Source organism: Centroberyx gerrardi, chromosome 15 (assembly GCF_048128805.1).
Source record: "Centroberyx gerrardi isolate f3 chromosome 15, fCenGer3.hap1.cur.20231027, whole genome shotgun sequence".
Classification (NCBI taxonomy): Eukaryota; Metazoa; Chordata; class Actinopteri; order Beryciformes; family Berycidae; genus Centroberyx; species Centroberyx gerrardi.
In genome coordinates, this window is record NC_136011.1 from 26,030,824 (window position 1) to 26,057,617 (window position 26,794).

The 26,794-nt window shown below is 43.0% G+C and overlaps 1 protein-coding gene across 1 annotated transcript in view; it reads right to left on the reverse strand.

Moving 5' to 3' along the window:
• Positions 1-26,794, reverse strand: part of ppp3r1a (protein phosphatase 3, regulatory subunit B, alpha a) — a 36,654-nt gene that overhangs the window by 2,559 nt on the left and 7,301 nt on the right. Inside the window, exons 2-5 of the mRNA XM_071911888.2 lie at positions 21,410-21,449; positions 8,099-8,275; positions 5,160-5,219; positions 3,428-3,612 (exon numbers count right to left, since the gene is read on the reverse strand). Of these exons, the coding sequence (XP_071767989.1) occupies positions 3,428-3,612; positions 5,160-5,219; positions 8,099-8,275; positions 21,410-21,449 (462 nt within the window). The remainder of the gene's footprint in view (positions 1-3,427; positions 3,613-5,159; positions 5,220-8,098; positions 8,276-21,409; positions 21,450-26,794) is intronic.

The window sequence follows — 26,794 nt, forward strand, 5'->3', positions numbered from 1 at the left end:
TTCTGCCTTTTTCCCCCTAACAGATCCCATCTTCATTCAATTTCCATCATTTTCATACTACTTACTATGACGTAGACTATGAATTTAGCCTAAAAGGTGGGAAAACACAGTTACACACACTTGAGTTCAACCTGGGACCAAACCTGGATGACAGTACAATAATCCTTAGCGATCGTTTTAATCCCCTTGGAGAATCAAATGGGTGTTTGCATTGAAAAATACAAGCAGAGCCAGGAAGTTTAAAGTAATAATCCTTGACATTTTCACATAAATGAATATATCCGTTTTGCTACTCTGTTGCCAATTGATAGAACACAATAGGGATTCAACTTGTATCCAGTTCATTGACGTTTTTCCATTGTCTGTTCTAAACAGCCGGTGTCTGGTCGCTCTTTCCTGGGAAAAATCCTCTGGAAGTGATGCGTTTTACATTTACGGTTTGCTTGGAATAAACAGAAGAAGAAGAACTGGGTAGTTAGCATGGGCAGCGATAGCCACCATGACTGAACAGACAAAGAAAAGAGAAACTGCATCAATAGAAAATCCAAGCTCCGCCCATAATGTTTGATTGACAGGTGATCTGTGGGGAGTGCAGTGCAGAAACACCACAGCGATGAGGCTGAGCAACAAAGATGGAGACTAAATAAAATAATCTCACAGGTTACCACTTTAAGACTAATGGGAAGTCAATTAAATGTACTTTTCTGTGATTGACAACTTACTCGACACTTATCAGAACTGCTGCTGATGCAGTAAACCCACCCATCTGCATCTGGTGCTCAAAACAGGTTAAAACAAACACTAACAGGTGGTAAAGCCATGTCTGCTTGGGAACCCCAGTTTTTTGTATTTTTCATAGTTCTTGCTTGGCATACACACAGTGCAATCACTATGTTTTGTGGCCTTTCAACTCCCAGTCATTAAGTTTGGGATTGCCAATGGGTTGTTGCAGTACACTCATTTCTCACACATTTCTGCAGTCTTCCAGCAGCACTTAGTCATAAAAAAAGCAACAAACCCACGAGACACACGTACTCTTTTTCCCTTTACTACAACCATCCCTTTGATAAAAATCAATTTTTATATCCATATTGTTATTTTTACACCCTCTTTGTTGCCATTCCTTTCACTCCACACATGCTCAGATCAGGAATGCTTTCAGCGAGACACAGCTGAAAATCATGTCACACAATCCCTTTCCCATTGAACCTTGAAGTGTCTGAGCGGCGTTGCTTTGTTAAAAAAACAGGATCTAATGTTCTTCTGAGCCATCCTGAAAATATACTCCCACAAGGACGAGAGCCTTTTTAGTTCAAGGCTCCGGAGATGCAGCCGTCAAATGTGGGCCTTGTGTCTGTCAAAGTTAGAACTGGTGCCTTTCATTTATGGAAATGTCTCCGAGCGAGGCAAGTTCCACTGGGGGCCTGCAGAAGACGAGCTGTACGGATGATACTGTACGCTCGATACGTTCAACGAGGAAACGCTAATCATGTGCTGCTGAAGGAGGAGATTTTTGCCTGGCTCTCTGGTCTAAAAGGTAGACTCAGGTCAGAAAAAACTCAAAAGAAATAGCTGCAATCACATAATATTAACAAAATCTGGGTCTTGACTTTGATCCACTACAACCCAGATAGCCTTTCCACTGGTTGGATGGCTCAGAACGTCCTGCAGCTCAGTGGCAGTAAATCAGAAATCATATTTGGTGAACCGACCTTCACACACGCTATCTGCAGTAATCTTGGCAATCGGTCAGCAAATGTCAGGCGTCATGCCAGACACCCGGGGGTTTTCTTTGACTGGCCTAGACTTTGAAGAGCAGGCTAAGAGACTAAATGAGTAAATGAGAGAAGAAAAAAAACAAGATAGTAAACCAGTCTGGCTTTCTCCAGCTGCGAAACGCCTCCAAAATTAACTCATTTCTGTCTGTTAGCGACCTGGAAAAGGTTATCCGTGCTTTAATTTAAACTAGACTGGACTGCTGTGACTCCCTGTACAGCTGAAAGATATTGACAAAAAAAATCTGATTGTGAGTTTTTTTGTCATAAATGTTTTTAGGTTTTCACTAATATCGTACTTGATTCATGGACTTAAAACACCTTGTTCAGAAATCCATTTTGGACGCTGCGTCTCTCTTAAGCAATTAATTCCTCTGCGATTTGGAAATTTGCAGAAGTTCACACTGCGAATTCGATTTTTGTTCTCGATTGATTGCTCAGCTCTGCTCTGTATTGTTCCATCTGCTGTAAAGGCTCAAATCTCACAGGCACAAGAAGCTCATATCACTCCTCTCCCTGTGTCCCTTCACTGGTTCCCTGTCAGCTTTAGAGCGGATTTTTAAAATCTCGCTGACTGTTTACAAAGCTCAGCGTGGTCTTGCACCTCGGCATATCTGGGATCATCTGCGGCCTCCCGCCGGCCCTCGGCCCCTCAGGTCTTCAGTCCGACGGCTCTTGGCCGGGCTCAAATTTAAACGGCGATCGTGCCTCTGCTGCTGCGGCCCCAACTGCGACTGTGGAACGAGCTTACCGAAAACGTTAAGTCAGCAGAATCACTTTTAATCTCTGAGCTTTTAGTGTGACTGATGCGTTTTAGCTGCTTTTTATGAGAAAAGCGTTTGGTCTCTTTTTTGACTGTTTTGTTCGTTTTTTCTTTTAACCTTGTGAAGCAGTTTGTAACAGCGCTGTATAAATAAAGTTTACGAGTCTTGGTCTTGACTCCGACTCAGTGAAGGTGGTCTTTACAACAGACTTTCATACACAGCAGAGCAGCTTCCTGTTATGAAGGTTTATAGGGTCTCCCTATTTGCTCCCCAGTGTTGGAATGACTTTCCCACTGCGGTAATACAGCAGAGTCACTCGCCATTTTCCATCGCAGGCTGAAAACTCATCTCTCCAAAGTAGTACCTTAACCCTGAATCATATCCACTCTCCCTTATCTTACTCCCCTACTCACTATTTATAGGCTCTGCTTGCTCTAATATACTCTTATTTTGAAGTAGAAAACAATCTCTTCTACCTCTTGGTTTGCTTTTATTCCTCATTTCTGTGGTTACGGGAATATCGTCAGGGCAATATGTACTCCTTTCTATTGGTTTCTTGCCATATTGGTGATTTAGAAATGTAAGCTTATTGTACTTTTGTAGGAATTTGCTGTTGGTGTCAATACTCACAGTATATAATATAACCACAGTGTCCCATGTAGCGAGAACTCCCCAGCCTGTTTACACCCTTTGACACCGCCCTTCAACGGAAGGTGTGAAATTCAAACTCAGTGCTGTGAAGCCTAAGCAAAAAGCGGTTTTGTTTTCCCCACAGCTCTCTGCCCTTTTGACACGAGCCTTCACCACGGCAGGCTGCATCGGCAGAAATGTCACCGCCCCCCCCGCCCCCCCCCCCCGAAAAATACCCACGGGGGGAGTCGGACTTACTGCGCAGAACTCTTCGAAGGATATCCTGCCGTCTCCGTCCTTGTCTGCGTTGATGATGGTCTTGTCCACGATCTGCTGGAGCTGCGTGTCCTTCAGGTTGTTGCCCACCATCATCTTAAGCACCTGGAAGAGCTCGCCGTTGGAGATGTAGCCGTCCTTGTCCATGTCGTAGATCCTGAAGGCGACTGGAGCGCGAGTCGTGGCGAGAGGGAAGGAGAAGCAGAGGCAGACAAGCGTAAAATCAGTCCCGCATCACCGGGTCCGAAATTAACAGCCACCAAGCGCCAAATATTAGTAAATCAATAAGGGTCACCCACCACTAGGGCTGCAACTAACGATTATTTTCATTAGCGATTAATCCAACAATCGTTTTTTCAATTAATCGATAAATCGTTTAGTCTATAAAATGTCAAAAATAATGACAAATGCCCATCACAAGTTAAGAGAGCCCAAATTATTCTTAAATTGCTTACCTAGTCTGACCAGCAGCTAAAAAAAACCCTTTAGTATTAATTTTATAATGATATGAAACGCAGCAAATCTTAGCATTTGTGAAGCTGTAACCAGCAAATGTTTGGTATTTTTACTAAAACGTTTAAAACGATTGAATGCCTCGGTTATATAGAGACTTTGGTCTTTGCCTGCTCTCAAATTTTGTCCCTGCTGACCACCATAGACTCTCTGACCGTGAGCAAATCGAAGCAAAACAATGACCCTTTATCAAACACACTTCTGATTGGCTGCTCGTTACGCTGGTCTACACGAAGCGGTAAACTTCTCTAAACTAAACTTCTGTAAACTCTTCTTCCAGTTTCTCGCGCTGCCTGGACGATGAACTGGCCTCACATCGGCTGAAACTACGATTATTCCCATGTGGCAAATCACTCCCGCACACCGTCTTCACGTGCAAGGATTTTGTTTCGAGACGCGACGTTTCGGTCAAATGACCTTCGTCGGGAATCTTCGCCACTTGACCGAAATGTTGTGTCTTGAAATAAAATCCTTGTTTGTGCGGAGTCTACAGATTTTGACTTCATCCTTCTCCGACGACGCGCCTGGCACATGCATGCGGTTGGGCGACGATTATCTTTTTAGTAAAATCACTTTGATGAACGTAACTAAGCAAATTTTAAATGAAAACTCTTAAGGGCTGGTTTTGCGTACAGGAATTAAGCCTATTTCCAATGGATGTCTCCACTGAATTTTGTCTTAAATCTAGGACTAGGCTTAATCTCTGTACGCAAAACCAGTCCTAAATCTGCTCGTCTCTTTCTTGGATATTTCACACAGCTGATTCTATACAGAAAATCGCATTGAAAACTGGTAGATTTTAATTATTTTGGCCAGTAAAAAGTATTCTTGGAAGGAAATAATTTACTAGCCCTTGGCAGGTGAGCCAGAAAGTTAATTTCGGACACTGCTCATCATACATGTTGCAGCAATAAGACTTTCAATCTGACGTGCAAAGTTAGTAGTTTAGAAAAAGTAGTTTGCATTTTACTTGTTTCCCCACAGCAGTTCTTCTTGGTTGAGACAGCAGGGAAGGTGAGACGAACACAGAACAGGGGAGACACAGGAGAGAAAGCTCCGGCGGGACTCAGTCCCAGACCAGCAAAGACACATGTGGCTCCAGAGGTGGGAGGGCGGGGTGGGCTCCGGACCGCTAGCGCCACCTCTGGCCACATGTGCTTTTAAGGAGTTAGGGTGGCTGGAGATCTGCAGCTCTACTTACACCGAAGCTTCTGTTCCTTGTCCCCCTTGACGCTGAACTGTGAGACTCCCTCGATGAACTCTGGGAGAGGAGAGCAACAGTCAGTGCTGTGGGTTCGCAAAACTCTGCAGTGGGTTTTTTTTTTTTGTTTGGTTTTTTTTATTAGATTTGGCTTTTGCTGACGTTTTGTTGTTGACGTATGATGAGGAAAGCATTGACTGAATTTCACCTTATTGACTTGATATTAATTTGTCTATTTAGGGAGTTTTATAATGTAATGTCTATGTGTTGGAAGGCAATTTCACATGTTGGCATCGAGAAGTAACTCCCAGAAATAAGATAAGATAAGATAGTACTTTATTGATCCCCTTGGGGAAGTTCAGGAACCTGACATCATTAAACTGCACACAGCACGCTCATGTTTACCAACCTTGTCAGTGTGTGATCAATTAAATACCAAAGGGATGAGAAGGATCTAACATCGGTGAGTCCAGTTTTCTCTGGATGCAGCGCTCTCTCGCTGCTGTTTTGTATTTTGCTCTTAAGTTTAAATTAGTAACATCCTGTGGGGGGAGAAGTGTCGGACAGCAGAATTTAATTTTGGGAAAACAGCGTAAATCTATGGGGTCTGAGGATGAGTCGCTCTTCTCTGTTGCAGCCCTACTGTGTGCTTCAGGCTGAAAAGACGGGTGTATTTTTACATTAAACTCTGGCCTAGTGCAACTTTAAGACAAAGGACCATAATGGAGGTATTTCTGTTTTAAGATTTATGCATTTTAAAGTGAAATAGGAAGGCATATTCTCGAAGCAGAATGTTTTAAACCTCATATCCTATCTTTCACGATGGAATAAACTATAAAGCGATCACAGTTTCCATATTCCATTCTTCTTCCAGACCTCAATTTCTTGACTGGATGTGAAAGTGTTCAATATGATGTATGCTGATAGTTGCGAAGCAATTTGACACAACAATAAATATCCCCATATGTGAAATTAAAGTGAGTCTGCAACTACATAAGATTTGTAGCCTTCTCAGAACTCTTTTTTCCCCCCATAATTTTCTGCACTTTTTATCCAATTCCAAAACTCTGCAAGAGCTGCAAATGATTCATTTTCCATGATTTTCAACACTTACATAGGAACCTCTGGCTATGTGAAAGAATTGAAATTTTATTGTGATGACTTATTGTAAAACTATAAACAATATTGACCCCGCACCCACTTGGCGAAGCATTCCTGCTGTAGTGAAGAGTTGAGAGAGAAGAGACACCGCTGGGTCCAAAGTCCCTGGTTATCAAGATGTGTTTTTTGTTAATCACGCAGTGTAATTAATGTTTGGTCAAACTCCCAAGACAGCTGCATGTTCCTCAGCCCGGAGAACAATAGGCCTGTTTTACAACACCCATCACTCAGGGTTCGGCTCAGTTCCCTGTCACTTTAATCAGTTCAGGAAGTGGATTTTCTTCACCGTTTCTTCACAGTATCTCTGGGCATTAAAGGTCTTTAATGACTGAGGACGAGGCTTCTGTCATTATTATGGGAATTCCACTTATCAACATTTTGCATTTAATGAAGTTCAAGTGAATTGATGCCAAACTTGCTATGACTGGCCTTTATTACAACAAACGAGCTTGAATCATTTGTTGTAATAAAGGCCAAATCATTTCTCAAACACGCCACAACTCCATAATCTGCCTAGCTGGAAAAAGGCATAAGACATAAACGTATGAGTAAAAAGCACAGATATTTATACAGTGTCATGAACCCACTAAAGCACTAAAGCACTGCAACCTGAGGCTCATAAATCTATTTAAATCTATACTATAAACAAATCTTAACATATATAAATTCTAGGGCTGCCCGCTAATAGTCGACCAAAAGTTACGTCGATGAGAAGAGTCTTAGTCGACCAAGTTTTCATTGGTCAGTTAGTCGCAGAAAAAAAATAAATAAATAAATAAATAAAAACCCTCAAACTCCATTTGGGAGCTGCGCCTTGACGTTAAAAAGTTATTAGACCAGGGTTGCACTTGGCGGGTGTGTTGCTGGGGACCCAGGGACGTGCAGTGTCGGATTTGGTGCAATTTGGGCACGCGACACGTTCAATATTAATAAACTTTGAATAAACAAGCGGACAGCGCTCTGTGCAGCAGCGGGGCTCAAAGCAAGCGACTGATAGCCTACGCCTATTGTGTGTTTTTTCCCGTGAACCAGAGTGTATTTCACCGGTGTTTCTGACCGCTAGAAGCCGCGACTTGGGTGTGTTTTTTCAAAAAAAAAAAAAAAATTAGATAATTAAATTAATATCATAAACGTACGACGACTAGTCAACTAATGGCTTGAACTAACGACTACTAGTCGACTAGGAAAATCTTTGGTCGGGGGCAGCCCTAATAAATTCCCTAAGGCTATAACAATGGTTGCTCAATGTATGAATAGAGAGAATATTAATAGCTAGAAATGAACAATAGGAAGCTACAGCAAAAACATCAGAGAAAACACACCGGATCAAACATCCACCAGAGTTTGCTATCTGCTATCAAAAGAACATACGAACTACATCATTCATTTTCATCCTTGTTTCATCCATCTGTTTCTGCACCAACGTCATCGAGACAAAATCCTGTACATTGAACTTAGTTTCGGTGATTCGTAGTATTCTGCATATTAATTCAAAACCTATTTAAACTCAGAATTATGGGTAAAAATGAAATGCTGATCACACATTAGAAAGACCCTTTTTCGAGCGCATCAACCAGTGAATTAACCAAAGTAAAAGCATTTTCAGTGCACGATTACACTGTGTAAGTATGATAAAGTTGTGATCAATGTTTAGACCTACAGTACCGTACTAACACAGTGTTAGGGTGTACTTACAATACTTTTCCAGTGAGTTAGTAGACTGGAATACGGCTGTAAAATAAAGCGGTTGCCCCATACCAGCGGAGGGTTTTGCCCACCTTTGAAGTCCACCTCTCCGTTCCCGTCCGTGTCGAATATGTCGATGACCCTCTGCACCAGCGGGTTCTGTTGCAGCTCCGGCAGCGACATGAACTCCTCCACGCTGAGGGAGCCCGAGTTATCTAGGTCGAGTTTCTTAAACCTCTTCCCTAGCCTCTTAATCTCATCAGCATCGACTGGAGGAAGAGAGACAGAGAGACAGAGAGACAGAGAGAGAGAGAGAAGAGGAGGAAGTTATGGATGAGGCGTTGACATTTTCGGAGTTTAGCCGGCGTTCTTTATCCACGGCAGCGTTCGGCGAGCGCGGCAGTAGAACGCGCTCGAAAGTCCTAAATCGCTCGCATATTGCAAACAAACAGTAAGGTGTGCAAGGGTCAGAGGCATGGCGCCCTGACGACACTCCTGCAGACCCAGAATGATCGAAGTGCAAGGAAAAGAAGAAGAAAAATAAGACCAAGGAAACATAGAAGGGGCGTTTGGGGAAAGGGAAGCCAAGAAAAGCTGCAGTGAATTGGTATAGCTCACCTTCGGGCAAAACATTCCGATAAGCTGGTGGATATTTATGCAAAGTATGCATGCATATAGATATCCTCACTAGCACCTGCGTGAACCGTACTCATAAATTACAGTATCCACCATTGCAAGTAGGTCAAGGACGCCACTTCTGGCCTGCACATGCCCGAGCTAACCGCACCAAGCTGCAGACCCACAGTAACCACGGTACATTTTGTTCCTCTCTTTATGCAGAGAGACTTGAGCAGTGAGTGCAACAGTAGAATAAGCTTCGGTTCCTAGATCGCCATCATTATTGACGCAGCCAGTAGCAAGGAGTGCAAGGGTCAGAGCCTACAGTGGCCTGATAACACCGCTGTGACCCTACATGACACAGAGGAGCTGAGGAGAAAACGTGGGAGAGGAGGAGAAAAACAGACATGTACACTACCAGTCAAAAGTTGGACACATGCTTCTTTATTTTTACTATTTTTCACATTTTAGAATAATAGTAAAGACATCAAAACTATGAAATAACACAAATGGAATTATGCAGCGACCAAAAAAAAGTGTCAAACAAATCAAAACTATCCTTGCCTTGATGGAAAGGCAAAGGCTTTGGAAAGAAATTCATACATAGGCATCAACTTCACTGTTTATATTTGTCTAGGAAACACATTTCAAGCATTTAAGCAGAAGCCTGTAGATCAGAATGGCTTTAAGAGAATGAAAAACACAGAACATGTCCACACAGATAGATAGATATAACTTCTGCAAACTTACAGCATTTGTTGCCTACTGTTTTACTGGTAGAGACTCGGGTCTTTCGTTGCCCTGCCATCACTAACCGCCCTAGCTAGATGGCTGGTCTTCTGAACAATGGCAAGGGGTAATCCAGAAGCTATAACATTACCAGCCAGTTAATTACTATATAAGCTCATTCACACACAGCCACGTGATCCCATGGGCCAACCGCAAACTACTACTGGGCCCGCGCTGTAATCTGGGGTCCTAAATGATGAAGGCTATCTATTAATCTTTACACATAGAGGGGGGGGGGGGGGGGGGGGGGGGGGGGGGGGTGGGGGGGGCAGAAAGGGATGACAGATTTACAAGACTAAGAATTCAGTTCAGCTCTATTCAGCTTTATCTCCATGTGGCGGCTGATTTATGGAAATGACAGGAAAAGATAAGATGCAGAAAGAATCTATTGAAAGTAAGTTGAACTATGACGAGAGAGAGAGAGAGAGAGAGAGAGAGAGAGAGAGAGAGAGAGAGAGAGAGAGAGAGAGAGAGAGAGAGAGAGAGAGAGAGAGAGAGAGAGAGAGAGAGAGAGAGAGATGCTGCATTCAGGTTCTGTCGGATTTACTGTAAATGCGTGCTGCAAAACTATGAAAAACCTCCTAGTGGTAAATACAAGTAGAACATGTGGGAATTTTCCAGTGTGTCAACAGTGAATCCACCAATGTCGGCAGTCCAAGGTAATAAAAATCTAAATTATTAGTTATATTCACATCAATACAATCAACTCTACATATGTACATTATATACATTTGGATGTATATGTGTACATTATAAACATTAGGCGTTCCAGCAAGACAAAACACATGAACGCTTCCAAGATGTAGCGAGTTCCCATTCTTCCGATATGATGTGAAGGCAGCAAGAGAGAGAGAGAGAGAGTGATAGAGAGAGAAAGGGAGAGAGATAGCGAGGGAGTGAGAGAGGTAGAGAGAGAGCGAGGGAGAGAGAGACAGAGAGAGAGACAGGTGTGGGTTGTGTTTTGGGTTTCAAGGTTCGGACATGCTGTGCTACATTAGCCCGATGACTAATCAGAAAACAGAGGGATGGTTGTGTGAGTGTGGTGGAGGAGTAGGGGAGAGAGAAGAGAGAGAGAGAGGGGAGAGCGAGAGAGAGAGAGAGAGCGAGAGAGAGAGAGACACCATCACAGTAGCAGATTCCTGTGCGCTGGTCATGACTGAGGAATATAGGAGTTAAGAGCTTTATATAATCTACTGAAGTCTACTGTCCCATTGAACTGCATATGAGGCTCTGTTGTCCCTGAACCATGTGACCACGTGCATCAGTATGCACATCGTACATGTGTTGTATGTGTTACTATACAAGCTGTGGATACGCCTCTACACTACCGTTTCTGTGCATTTATTGTACTGGGTGAATAAAGCAAGCCTGATGTAATCCTCCTCTACAGGCCAGTCAGTATTTTTTAAAATGTATTCCAATGTAAAAATCACATACTAAAAATTGGCAATGTGACTGCAGTGATTATAAGTTTTGATCAAGATTTTAATGTTTCCTCAGTGGGTATAAAGTTCTTATTCATCTTCATTGTGGAACATTAATACCAGCCACTGGTCAATTTTGACTGGCTGTTAAAAAGATCTGCTATCTAATCTAAAATACTAAAAAATATGCCATTTTTTATTTTTTTTTCCAGGATTTCAAGTTTTTTGCACATAAAACTTTGACTCTGACCCATGTTGAATGTGTACAAAAGCACACAAACACACACATACATGCAAAGGCTAATACTGTCTATGCCACAGGGTTTCTGCCTTGTGCACCAAGTCCACTAGGTGTGAGTTATCAGAGCCGAGCACACGGCTGTCCTGTAACACAAAACACTTCCTTATCAGCAGCCTCCTGTTTCCTGTTCACAGCCAGATGACACCAGCCTGGCTCATAACGGCTCGGTCTGAACAGGGAGCATCAGTCCTGCAGTGGCAGTCGGCATACTGGGTTTTTACATGCTTTAGTGCCATGTAGGCGCCCATTCAAATCAGTGCAGTCAAAAAACACATGTCACTCAAGTTAAATCCCTCTGCAGCTCACGATACGATTCAATATGCGATATGGGGTTCACGATTCAATACAACCATGATACAATCTAATAAATAAAAGTTCCGTGACAAAAATCTTTCTAGCAATGGCATTGCTAGAATGTAAACAACAATTTCAAAATGTCATTACCAAGCGTAAATAATATAATTTGGATGGACAGCTTGTGAAATTGTGTAAAATGTAACTAACATTGCGATTCATTTTTCTGCCCCACAATACGTATTGTCACTTTTTTGTATTGCGATATATTGAATTTCAATATATCGTCCCATCTATAATTGATACATTTAAATCATCAATTTTTTTGTGATTCAGGGTTGAGTTTTAACATACAACTGTAAAGACAGGCTTCTCCTGTAGGTCCTTGTGCTGCTACGTACATAAAACTGCAATTTTGATTGATTAAGGTACAAGTCAATGCATTTCTGTTTTAAAGGGAAAAACCTGCTGAAAGAAAGCAGGCTTTAGGTTATATGTTTCAACTGAATGATATAAAAGTCTATCAATGGTATATAAATTGATGTAACTTTTCATTTGTGTTTTTTTTGGGGGGGGTGCCAAGGCATGTGATACTTAATTCAAAACTATCTTCTCCCTCCTTTTGAGAAGGTGTGGTTGTAAGAGGGAAGAGGACGGAAGGTGGATAAATTATGCATGAGGTAAGGGTGTGCAAATGATATTCATAAGGTGCAACTGGTGCAAAATCAGTGATAAAGCAGTTTGTTGTGTTGAAAATATCTCCCAGAAAAACAGTAGAGACATTTTCCCAAAGTAGGACAGTAAGCGCAGATGACAGATGGTGAAAAATGTTAACGAAATAAGTGGAACTGCTCCAAACACACCGAACAATACGGCCAGCAAGGTTGGAGCTTATTTCACTTCCAATCCAATCAATTCAGGGACGTGAATTCCCTTCATATTCAAACACTGAAAACCTTCCAGCATGAGGAAGTTACCGTATCCAACTGCACCACAAACCCCGCATGCTGCAGTGGGGGTGAAACCAACGCCACACAATAACTGGGATCGGGGGATAAGGGAGAGTAGGCAGCTCGCTTTTTTGTTGGCCAATAACTTTATGTAATGAAAAGGCACTTGTAAACAAAAAAAAAACAAAACAGGATGCCACTCCATGTGTTTTCAAGCTTGCTGAATGAGAAATGATGGGATAATTCAGATACTTTAGAAATGGAGAGCTCAGCTTGAACTTGAACCATGCTGAGAATCTGTATGGCTCAATAGGTTGAACATGGCAGCAACACAGACAAGGTTAGGGACTGGTTTCCCTGTGTCGCTCGACAGATAGAGAAGGGCGCTAACACACAGGGTTAGGGTTAGGGACCACCCATGATTAGGGATGGGACAATATATCGAAATTTAAAGCTACACTAAGCGATTTTTTCTGACCACTAGAGGGCGACAGCAACCTTAACACATTTTGTAAACACACAGCAAAGCTACTGGGCGACGGAAGCCCTTAAGGACAAACCACGCATAAAAGCTAATGGCTAAAATAAACGTACCTACGAAGAAATATCGGCAGTTACCAGTCTCGCTTTGCCAGATTTTTCTCCTGCTGAAGGTCACATGACCCACAATGACAAGTGAAGAGGCAGGTAGCAAGGTTACTAGTTGAAAACGTTTACTCGCTCGCTTCATCGATTCGCCATTACTCGGGCCGAATTTGACAACAAGCTTTAGGAAAGAAGAAGAAGAAGAAGCTGTGTGGCTGTTTGTTTATATCATTACGTTTCACGGAAATCTCCACGCAGCACACGTTAGTTTCAGGATTGTTTACAGGGTCTGAAATCGCTTATTGCAGGTTTAATATATCGCAATACAAAAATGTGACAATACGTTTTGTATGGCAGAAACATGAATCGCAATATTAGCTCCATCTTATTCTGCTGTAGTAATCACAAATGAGACGGCTCGACCATCACAACTTCACAAGCTCTCCATCCAAATTATATTATTTGCACTTTTGTAATGCCATTTTTAAATTGTCTCAGAAATAAACATAATTCTGCACAGTCAGACTTTGTTGTCATTGAACTTTTATTTATTACATTGTATCATGGTTGTATCGAATCATGAACCCCGTATCGCGTATCGAATCGTATCGTGAGATAAGCGTATCGTCCCATCCCTACTCATGATTCTGTAAGGCGGATGTTAATGTTAACCTTTCACACCAGTTTCCTGTCACCGTTTACGTTCCTTTTATTGCCACACAGCCAGGCCAGCGGCATTAGGCTGAGCACAGATGAAAAAAAACAAAAAAAACAAAATCGCTCTGACATTTACAACACATAACAAACTCCAGTGCAGTCGCTGAGCGGGGAACATCTGAACGCTGTGCCCAGATCCCTCTCTGCTGTCTGAAAAAAAGCAGAGTTGCCAAGTGAGTAGGTACATGTATTATTCATGCTAGCAAGGACGACAGCTTCCTCGCAGGCCGAGTCCCCTTCCCAGTCTCGAACCAACAAGTGCTGCGTCTGCCAGCATCACAGACAGACGTGCGACCAAGAGAGCCAAGTAAAAATGCGCTCTGGATTTGGACGAATGAGAGTATTTCAAGCAGAGCGGTGACTTCTCCAACTTCGTTACGTACGGCACTTGATGGAAACTGTAAAGGTCAAAGGGTACAGACTCCTGAATCGCATCATAGCCGGAGGTTTATGGCTCCTGAATACAGCCTCCATGGAAAACGCCCACTGAACTTATATGCACAAAAATGATATTCTTTGATTCAACAAAACAACAATTTGAGTCCATTTAGAATGCATTTCTTATGTTGCTCCTACACAAAGTTTTTTCAAGTGAGTGCAACAGTAAAATAAGCTTAAATTCCTTGGTGACCAACATTACAAGCAACCAATAAGGCTGCGTTCACACCAAGCATGTTTGGAGCGGTTTATTCGAACTCTGGAACGTTTACTCCTTTAGTTTGGTTCGTTTGACACCTGAAAATGTGAGTCTCAGTCCTCCAACAAGAGAACTGCGGTGCGGTTCATTAGCCGACCAACTACAGGAAACAACCCTAAAACACAAGGTTTTATGAGTGTTAGGAGACAGATGTTGACATCTGATAACCAGCAGTTACTCATGGTTGGAAAGCATATCAAAATGAACAGAGGGCAGCAACTCTGAGTCAAGATGAGGTGAAAGGATTCCTCAATATATGAGTTGAAGAGCACATTTCCCAGCTTCCTGAAAGAAGAATACTGAAGCATTGAAGTCAGCGAGAAGCCGAGGAAGAAGGCGTTTCAAAGAGCAGTGGAGCAAAGCCACGTGAAATTCAAGACACTACAACAAAAAAAAAAAATCACACGGACTGGAATCAGATTTGTTTTGACTTCCACCCGCCGCCAACCTCTAACCTTGCGGGATGACAGGTTACCAAAACTCCAAGAGCAAAGAGAGAGAGAGAAACTCCCAAGTCCAATAAACAAGCTACTTGTGAGTCCACGTGACTTTTGTTTACAACCCCTGATTCGCTTGTAACTGGCAGCGTAAACCTAAACAAACCAAATACATAAAAGCACTATGCCACTATTTCCACTATGGTTCGGACCAAAGAAAACAAACCGTAGGTGTGAGTGCGCCCTAAGAAGTGTCACAGCATCTAAGCAATAGATGTAACAAATATAGCAGTGTCCTGTAGTGACCCTGTATGATAGAAAAGAGCTGGGTGAAGACATACGAGCCAGGGAGAAAAGGCAGAAGGTGTTTTTCCCCCCCCACTTGTGCATACAATTACTGACGGAAGAAAAAATAATGTTGCAGGAAAATTATGTTCAGGGAAAACGACCCGATATCAAATCCAATTTTGCTATCGTAGCATCTGACAGCAACCCTTCCCTGAGAGGGCTGCACAGTTGTAGAGGCTCCTCACACTGCTATGCTAATGACTGGCTCTGAGGGAGACCCAATGTAACTGTGAGATGATTATGATAATCTCATATACTCCACCGCAGAGCACAACACACACACACACACACACACACATACACACCTCTCTTTTTCATAAATGCTGTATGCACCCTCAACTGTGTTACTAGGCAACTGGAACCCGCTAGCCCCCCAAACTAGCCCACACACACACACACACACACACACACACACACACACACACACAGGAAGGAAGGAAGGAAGGAAGGGAGCAAATTCAAACAATTGCTCATATGGTGTATGCATGGAAACACATGCATATGCAGATGACATGAGCGTTTGTGTGTCACACACACAATTAGCATCAGTTTGCATTAAAAAAAACAATCATGTAACATCATGGCTGGCCAAATGGCTCTCCTTCTGCTCTACTGTGCACAGCCTGTCTCGCTCAGCCCCCTTGTACTGTACGTGAGGTCTTGTTGTCCTTATATCAGGTCAAATATCTACTATGCTTGAATTCTTAGACTGCTGATATTACAAGCCACCTGGAAATGTGAGTTGTGGATATGTTACTGGGCCAATGTCAGACAGACAGATTCCTGTGTGTTTAACTGTTAATAAAGTGACTCTGATTCTACCTGGAAGCACATAGAATTGCTCCACTGATTCTAATGTTTTCACATACCAAGAAAGCTAAAAATATCACATCAAGTATCAAAAAGGAAACCGTTTTGATAACCATGATAACATGAACTCTACCAGTCAAAATAGCAGAAATGCCAGTCAACAGTCTTAAATACTCTGGAATAACCTCAAGTTAATTACGTTCAGCAGACATCCACTCATCTTTACTGGTGCAGAAAAGAGAAAAGTGACATCTCCCATCAGCAGCCAATCACATGCTACCATTACTGAATATTCCGCTTAATCACTGCAACATCTTTAGTGCCACGGCTAGCAAATCAGCTAGCTCAAGCTGGCCCTCGGACAGCAGCACAGCTATGTGGCTACCAGCCATGTGACCAGACACTTTGTATCGGCTAAGTGCCACTGGCTTTTTCCTCCCCGTTTTTGTTTGTTAATTATTATAAAACACAATGTTCCCAAAACGTCATTAACGAATTTGTCCTCCTAAGCATTCTCTGCCCTCAACAGCTCATCCTGCACATTAGTGGAGACATGTGACTGCATTAACACAGCCAACCTGTACCGAGGGAGGGGGTGGGGGGGGGGGGGGGGGGGGGATTCAGGAAGAGAGAAACGCAGTTGGCAGGTTAGTGATAATAACAGCCCAGTCTCTACTCTATATGGCACCACACACACACACACACACAAGTAAAAGGTGTGAGGGTGGGTAAACAAGACAAGGTTGCATGCACAGCTCAGTAATTACACTGGGAGGTTGACACATGACACCGTGCCAATTAGCATAATGGAGTTTTATTGAGCCAATGAGGGTGGAGTGTAGTCTAGGCAACATAATGGAGGACAACAGCGGGCTACAGACAGATTGAAGATAACAAAAATGCTGCAGATCTCACTCTCAATTCATGAGCCGGTATTCAGAGAATGGCATTGTGTGTTGCATTTGTATAATTGACTATAATTGATTCATTACATGGCCAGTCAACTAGCTAAATAAACATTTGTAAACAACATTTGTTTTCATGGTTCTAGATGTTTAACATAGGTACACACAACATGACTCTCCACAGTTTTTTTAAATTAACCATCTCAGGTAATGAAATGTGCCATAGGATTGCAGTTTTCTTCATCCTAAGAACTCGCAACTTGAGAACAAATGTAATTAAATCGTATGAAATTTTAGGCAACTGTCAACTTTTGCGGAATAAAAAATTTAAAAAGGGGAAATGCAGTGAATTAGCTTCAAAGTTCTAACAAACTAAACTCTGAATTCAGATTGAGGTGCTACAAATCGGTGAGGGTGTCTTCACGAGGTTTAACACTGGGTAGGCCAGTGGATTTTGGGGGTCTCCGAAAATAAATTAAGGAGGGTAGATATAATTCTAACTATTATGTCCTTGCATAACTTTGAACATCTAACAATACTGGTTTGTGCAGAAAGTGTTTCTAGAAAAAAAGCCATGAAGGGACATTTAAGAAGCTCAGATACGAGCAGCCGGATGACGGCGGCTCGGCCTTTTCACTGTTAACATCAGGTAGGCACAGAACACATCATGGTGAACCTGCAGCTCTGGAAATCAGGTCATTTTTGGGGCTAAAAAAAGAGCCGCGCACACACACACTCACAGACACCACTTCTCTCTCGCTCTCTCGCTCAGTCTTATCTCATTTAGGCCACTGGTAAGAAGAGGCTGCACAGCGGAGTGTGTGTGCAGTAGAGGAGCTCCAGCACTCGGTGCATTAGTCTGATTGCTGTGGCTGCTCAGGCCGACACTAGAAGCATTCTGCTAACGTACAGCTTGCCCGCGCGGACCAAACGGAGGACGAAGCACCGTCGGCGTATATTTATAGCCATGCCGTCATCAGAAAACCCCCAACCCACCACACCCCGCCCCCCCCCCGCCCCCCACCAACAGAGGCTCTGGCTCCCGCCCTCAGGGAAACCCCTAGCAACAAGGAACTCCAGCGAGCCGCCCGCCGTTTATTTTGGGCGGCTGCAGACAGGCCTGCGATGGTTTCAGGCACTCTGCGGCGTTTCTCTGTGAGAGCGTGATGCGTCGAGGGGGCCGTGTGTGTCCGTGTGCGCGGGGTGAAGAGAGCAGTTGAGCCGAGTGGGCGCGTGCATGCACTTTAACCAAGTGTGCAGAACATGCGGGTGTGTGTGTGTGTGTGTGTGTGTGTGTGTGGAGGTGTGCACGTGTGTGTCTGTGTGGTTATGTGGGTCTAATTATGCACGCTCCCACAAGTAGGCCATTAAATTTTGCCTGATCTAAGCTCGGCTAAGCCAGCAGCGGTGAGACGCTGCATTGACAAGAGGATACAGGCCTATCTAAAATCCATCCTCCAGCACAGAGCGATGCCCTTATTTCCCCAATCCATCTTAACAAGACAGTTCTTAGCGACATGAAGGAACGCACAAACTCAAATTCTGCACTGCACTTGATCCTGTCTGTGTAATGCTAATCCTGTGTACATCAACAAACGGAGTCAAGAGCTGACTGATGGCAGGCACAGGTGAGTGGGTTTATAGGTTGCTGGTTCACGTCTCATTTCGGGGGGCAAAGGCTGAAGTGCAGCGGGGTGAATCTATCTGACCGGCAGACCAGAGCTAATTTCTTCTCGGCCAATGGCTGCCTGTCCAAGCACTTGATGAGCTGAACAGCTGTTCTGTCGGTGGAGGGTGAGAGAGACAGAGGGAGAGAGAGGCTGGCATAGTGCTCATTTTGAAAACCTTTCTCCAATTGAAAAAAAATACATTACAATTACATTTATTCTGAGAGGGAAAAATAGGAGGGAGGGACAGTAATAAAGAAAAAAAATCCTTCGCTAAATCGGTCTATCGGTCTTTAGTGATTGATTAGTTTGATATCATTGAACCAATCGTTTTTTGTCACACTGTCATGGTTTTTGTTTGAATCTGGTTAGAAGTACTTTCATTACTATTCCCTGCCAATAAAGCACTTTTGAATTAAAAATGTAACCGATACGCAAAGAGCGAGACGGAGACAGGAATAGTGAGAGGCAGAGAGAATGAGAGAGAGAGAGAGAGAGAGAGAGAGAGAGAGGTGAACAGAGAGAGGCAGAGAGAGAGAGAGAGAGACAGATAAAGAGAGGTGAACAGAGAGGGGCAGAGAGAGAGAGAGAGAGAAAGACAAATGGAGAGAGAAACCGAGAGAAGCTGTAAATATCCCAGACTGAATGCGGAGGTCCTTGGTGGGTTCAGGTCAGGGTCATGCATCCCAACCCACTTCCCCTGACCATGGTGGCATAATCCAGGGGTGGGTGGGTGGGTGGGTGGGGGAGAGGGAGGGGGGGGGGATGCCTGGAGGGCCTCGCAGGCCAAGGTCCTATCCCCCATGATGTTACACTAGGACAAGCCAAGTATGGAGAGGCCGTACTCTATCCACGGCTCTGTCACTCTCAAACGGCATGGTGTGTCTGGTTTGGGTTAATCATACTGAGGGTAAAATACTGAGACACACAGGTGGGCTGAAAAGAGAGTCCAAACATGTAAACTAAGGCTGCTATTGTAGCACAGTTACTCCCAGCTGACCTTAGGCCATCCATTATTGACCCAACAAGGCAAGCCTGCATTTGTGGGTGCATGGTTTATTTTGTCTACCTCCCATATAGAGGTCACAGAGGCAGAGGCGTGTCTTCTTGCCCTGGAGTCCCATGATCTCCAGCTGCAGTCAGTGTTAAAGTACAGCTTGACATTTTGAAAGGCGACCTGACACATTGTGGTGGTGGCAGGAGTTTCTTCAACCTGTCTGCCATGTGATTTGGGAGACACTTCTCATTACATCATATAAATACTTTATATGATGTAATGAGAAGTGTGCTTTATAGCAAAATTATTTCTACTTGTATTGATTAGATCCTCAGGAAAGACTTAACATGTGTTTCAGAAAAGGTGGATTCTATGTGGTTCACTTTATCTATAAAGCCTGGGAAAACGGTGATGCACCTGAGATGGTTTCATACTTATGTGAGTGTTGGATGCAAGTTTTGTCATGAATGCATGACACTGACATAAATTCAAGTCAAATCAAATATACTTGGCTAAAGGGTGTGCCAAACAGTCTTCTTTTTTAATGCGTGATGATCACTTTAATAAAAAAAAAAAAACAGTCTCTTCAAATCAAACTTGTCCTTCAGTAAAATGCTGGTTAGCATTGTTAGCATTCTTCATTGAAACCAAAGAGCGCAGAAAGCCCTGTGCTCCTTGATTTCAATGGCTAACTAAATGATATTTCAGCAAAATGTAGAAACTCTTCATAAAAAATAAATGTGGTGCTCAGTGATGGTGCAGTGGTTCAGACTCCAATATCCAAACCCACATGTACCGCTGCTGCCGTAGGATCGAGTCCCGCCAGAACCTTCTCTCCTGTCTCCACTACTCTGTCTCCTCTTAGCTTTCCCACTCTTATTAATGAAAAAAAAAAATGCAAAAGGTAGTGCAGTACCCACTCACACAGCCCAGTTCAAGGCAGTACTGTCCAAAATGATAATCCAGATTATTTGGCTACATCTTGTGATCATAATCATTAAACATGATAATTACTCTCAATGTTTTGAGGAGCAACATTTTTTTTTTTTGCATCCAATATCAACATCTTGACTATTTTCAACTATAGCTGGCGCTCTAGGTGAAATGAAATGATTGTTTCTATAACACCCGATTCTATGATCAACTGTGGAAACTAAAATCGCAACAATAATAGACAAACCAGCTGTGCAGCCCTAAAATCAAACTCAATCTTCAACAGTGATGACGATGGTGAAAGGTGATGAGGGAAGTCTAAACAGCGGCATGCTCCCTGAGGCACACCGACACTACACAGGGACCCTCGTAGTCTCAATGCTCATTAAAAAAAATATAACAACGGACCCCTTTAGCCTGGTTCATCCAAACCTCCAGTGTAAAACGTGACACTTGCATCAGAACGTGAGAAATCCACGTCTCTCGGGAGTTTTATTACAACACGAGGCTGAGATATCAGGTGATTCTCTGCTTTTTGTTGATCTATCATCAGGTACTGAAGGGTGGGGAGGTGGACAAATAAGAAATATGAGTCATTCCTTAAGATCTCCTGCTTCTGAATGCTCCGAAAGCTCAAAGATGTCTACTAGTCAGGCATCTCACAAACACGACCATGAACACAATGAAAGAGCTCCGCTATTCAAAAAATGTCACACCTACACTTACAGAATGATTGAGAGCAATAGATTAAAGCAGGCAATGGTGCTTTTTAAGGACAGCAGGTAATGTAACTCCATGCTTAACAAAAATATAACACTTATCCAGGCTGGGACCTCTGTGTTTTAGAAAATAATGAATGATGAACAAAATTTTCTTAAATCATTTGAAAAGCCGAGCACAATGGCAGCGAACAAAGACTCAAAATACTTACAATGTGAGCACATCTCCAGGGGGTAACTTGCTTCATTTCCCTGAAGAAAGAGAGAGACAGAGAGAGGTGTCAGCCACTGTTATAGCCCAAGACATTTCAATAGTAAGGGAACAGCATCAAGAATCGAGAAAATTGAGAAATTATGTGCAATATATATGAAGTTTCAGTAGAGGAACATTACATAAAATCTGTCAAATTGAAAAAAAAAACATGTTTACAGCTATAAACTAAAATGTTACAAAGAAGTGAGTGACGAGACGTTCTTACAGGATTGTGAATGAAGAACAACTACGGCTACGTTCACATTGCAGCTGAAAGTTTCCCCAATTCTGATTTTTTCCCCCTCAAATGTGACACAGATCTGATGTTTTCTAACAGCAAAAAACTGCATGTAGTTGCATTTTTCAATTCCAATCTAGACCACGGTGGTACAAAATTGGATCCTGAAGCATGCGACCTACATGCGACTTGTATTTGAACCGCTCAAATCGCAATTTGCCGGCATTGCCATGAGTAAATCTTACATCATTCACCTGAGACACTTGTCATAATTTTGGTGCCCAGGTAGCTTAGCTGAGCGTTAGCATGGAGGACAACCAGACACAATAATGGAACGAAAGCCAACTGGCCAACTTGATTGGTATTTCGCCTCAATTCAGTCAAAACTTGAAGGCACATAATGCAACCGAAAATTTGTTCAAAACAAATGGGAAAAATGTAGGTACAAAAACAGATGACACATCTTTTGATATTGTTACTCTGCTCACACTTATCTTTTCAACATCACTGTCGGTTCATATTAGTATGTGATAATTTTATCCAATGACTGTAAAACTAGTGCAGGAGACGCTAGGCCCTATGATGGATTGGCACTCAGTATTATCCACTATGTAAAGTTATTGTTACTCTGTGCACACTTATCTTTTCAACATCGCTGTCAGTTTGCATTGGTATTGGAAATGGGTTACGCCCTAAAATAAATGCAGACAGTCATCCAACAGAACAGATATGAGTGGCACTTTGGAACTGAGCATGAAGGCCTGCAGTGTGAACGCAGCCTTAGCCAGGGAAACATGTTCATTCTAGTGTGTTGGGTCATGGCTTCATGGACACTTGGAAACTTTGGGCCCAAAGCAAAAGTAATTGACAACCACCAGCCAAGGCCATATGATTGGTTATTTAACATGCCTTCACTCATGTGAATTTGATTAGCCTCTCCAGCTGAACTAATACAAAAAGGTCACATTTCAGCCTGCAACTGGAGGAAAATAACTTATGGGCACAAGGAGCTGCGGCGGAGGCCAAAGACATGAGAGAACAGCTCATGAATAAGAACCTTTTCTTTCGTTCTTCCTTCCTTACTCCTTTCTTTCATCAATTATTAATTGTATTGTTTATCTTTTGCTCCCTCATTCATTTTTCTTATTACCGTGTCTCCGAAACGAACTGCTTTCTGTTTTGGCGCACGATCCGAGTTTGAGGCTTCACAAGGTTGAGGATGCAGGTTTGCTTCCAGCTCGAACCTCCGAGGGAACAGAGGGCCAAATTTCTGCAGAGCTGGCATTTCCCTGCTCTCAACTGCAAGGTGGGAGAGCTTTGTTCATTAGCTGAGCGTGATTAAAACGCCTCTCGGTAACAGAATGGAAACCAAAAACTAGGGCTGGGCACTGTTGGAAATTTTTCCCTGCCTATACCAGTTCCAGACCTCTGAATACGATATCAACCCCAAACGATACTTTCTGCAGTACTGCTCTTTGCTGTGGGAAAGTGCACTGCATTATGCAAGAGGGTGAATTATTTTTCTATGTAACATTTATACGTCAACCTTTTTTTCCAAAGAGAATCAGGCAACAACAGATAGATTTTCTCAGTACAAATGCCCTTGAACAAGAAGAAAACACAAGTTCTTGTTGTATAAATCCAACATTGTGAAGCTCTTCCATACATTTTGAAGCTTTACAATTGACTGCGATGACAAAATACTTTTTGCAATAGCTCTCTTCTCCGAATTAAAGTGCATTTCATTATGCAAGAGGGTGAATTATATCCTATGCAACATTTATACATGCCAACTGCTTTTCTAGATAAAAATCAGGCAACACTGGATTCGTTTTCTCAGTACAAAATGCCCTCAAACAAGAATTAAATTTGAGTTCTCATTGTAAAAATATAACATTTTGAAGCTCTTCGATACCTTCTGATACCTAGAAATTGATTACAGTACCAACAGGTATCTTTGGTATTGGTTTTGGCACTAGTATAAAATCTATTTACGCTCTACTGATATGACTATTTCATATACAGTTCACAGTGGTTTCCTTGTTGATCACACAACCCCTCGCGCTCATTAGGAAAGCCAACAAACAATAGGACCTACTTGTGGTGAGCAGTGGCAACCTCTAATTTTCATACCACACACGTGTTTTCACAACAACAGGAATGATTCAGACAGGACAATGGAGCATTCAGCTATGTTTTGCACTTGTACATTTAGAGACACATTGATGCCGGTAAAAACAGGCTATTGGTATTGGAGAATCTCCATGATACTAAGATCTGATACAAAGAACCACGGGTAACATGCCAGAGCTCAAAGCAAACCAAATTGGTTTTCTGCCTTTTTCAGACAGACATACTAGAATGTTATATCCTTCCAATTGAGAAAAACAGATTTAGATCTCAGTCATTTTATCCAATGACTGTAAAACTGATGCCAAAGAGCCCTAGAGTCTATACTGCTCAGTAAAGATTGGTAGCCAGTATCAGCCACTACTACAAAGTTTAGTACTATCTGTATCAGTATTGAAAATGTTGTATCATGCATCAGTATGTACAATCATTGTAATTTGTACTTTCTGGTTATCTTTATCTGTTGGGGGGCATGTGCTAGGTCATTGCAGTGCTAGTGTTACTGAAACAAAAAGCTTAAGCTGAGGCATGCACTAAGACCTTGACGACTGCGTGCGAATGCTTTCGTCCAAAAAAAAAAAATCTGTCAACATGAGGATTCCTCTTTTTCAAAGTAGAACATCCTCTTTGTCTAAATACTGTGGAACTGGATTCCTGAGACAGTCTGCATGCTACCGTGGCCGTCAAGTACGACAGCTCCTTGCTACAGAGGCAACAATTCATCTCACAGGTCACAACAGAAAATCATTGTATTGTATGTGCTATATTTGTACTGGGCCAATTACAATTAAAATGCTAATCTTTATTATGTTTGCTAGATTGTGTGCTTACAATTACTAGTTTGGTTACACTTGATGATTTGTAGCACAAATCACCATTCCCCTACATGTATTTTTGTTGAGGGAAATTTCCAAAATACATCAGAATTGCAGTTGTTAAAAATCCTCTCAGTAAAACCTTTCAGAACAAGTCTAATAGGTTACTATATAAATACTGACCAAGGTTGAGGTCAAGTTACTATTTGGACCACGCAAAGACAAACAGAGTTTTTGATATCTGCACTTTGACACAGTCCAAACATTTTGAAACAGCACCATTTTCTGTGAAGATTTCAGAATCAATGTTTTCTCAAACCCCCTGAGGCTGTTTCCTATTTACAAGGAGAGCCTCTTTCAAATCATGCATCACGCACAGCATCGCTGTAACGCATGGGCTGTTTCACTGGAGCACACCATCCAGAGACACTGCATGGCGGTGTGTGGGGGTGGGAGGGGTGGGAGGGGTGGGAGGGGCGGGGAGATGTAGTATTGGCTCATGTACAGCAGTCACATCCGCAGCCACCTCCCCAGCCTGGCATCCCATCCAACACTGCAGTGTCCACCGGGCCTCAATCTGATTGCTGGCAGAGCGAGCCTGAGCGCTCACATGGGAGCCAGTAAGGAGTTCCCTGTTCCAGAGAGATGGGGGTGGGGGGGGGATCCTAGCTGACAGAGAGAGAGAGAGAGATGCCCAGGGCCGGCGAGCATTCGACCAGAATTATCCTGCAGCTCCATCGAGGAACGCTCAGGCCAATAAACTAAAACTGAGCTACGTAGCAGACTGGACACGCACACTGGCAGCCCAGGGGAAACATCCAGTAAACTACTGCAGCACTGCAAGATACAGGTCAAGGGTGGACTGGATCAAGGGGCCAGGACACCAGGTGACAGCAGTTACTAGTCAATGAAAAATGGATTTAATAAAAAAAAATATTAGACATTTCAGTCTGAGCTAATGATGAGGGCAGTGTATCCATCAGTAGTGATTCAAAGGCGCAACCAAGGCACATCAAACATGCTTGGAGCCGTTTATTTAAACTCTGCAGTGTTTACTCCTTTAGTTTGGATCATTTGGTCAAGTGAGAACGGCATTCGAACTCCAGTGGCACCAAATAACCGCACAGAGAAAATGAGTCTCTGTCCTCTTCTGAGCGAACTGTGGTGCGGTTTGTTGGGAGTGAGAATGTAACCTGAACCAACTACAGGGGACGACCCCAAAATGCGTGATTTTGTGGGTAAAAGGAGACGGATGGTGACATCTGATAGCCAGCACTTCCTCGTGTTTGGAAAGTCTAGCATAACAAAAGGAACCGAGGGCAAACTGCAGTCTGGACTGATGCTCATATTCAGCTATTTCTTCACGTGTTCTGAACTGGTATGAACACCAGAGAAGGGAAATTACGGAAAAGCATCACTGGGACTGGAGTTGGATTTGTTTTGACTCCGCCCCTCCCCTGCTGCTGAAATCTCTAACCTGGCGGGACGACAGGTCACCGAAACTCTGTCCAATAAACAAGCTGCTTGTGAGTCCATGTGACTTTTGTTTACAAGCCCTAAACGAGCTAAATGCAAAAACACAACAAAGTAAACTTTCCCCACTATGGTTTCGACTCTAAGGATATTAGTAGTAGTGTAAGACGGATCAGAGGTGATACTCTTGTCTCTTGCTCACAGTGGCACAAACACAGATATATACAGTGATCTACTGAGCTGACTAGGAAGAGCTACTGCAAGTTATGTCATCTTCTGGGTTACTGCTGGGCTAGCGTACAGCGGCAGCCTTACCTCAGAGGTGTTGTGGTATTTTAAGAGCAGTGAAGAGCAAGAGGTGACACAGGATTAGCCCGGGGAGCGACTTAGCATTTGACTCGCTCTGATCTCGGCACGAGCGGCTGCCTCTGCTTTCCTGATATCGAATTCGACATATACATGGTTTTTGCTCTATGGCGTGACGAGTAGAGAATAACACTAGCACTGCCAGTTTAAGGGATTCAATTCCCCGTGTAGCTCAATGGGCAGAGCATGGCACTAACACAGCCAGGGTTAGGTGTCCCGTTGCCTGTAGCTCAATGGATAATGATAACAATGTGATACTCTATTGATCCCCGCAGGGAAAAGTCTCTTTTTGCTTGCTTCCCTCCACAGAGAGGACAGAGAG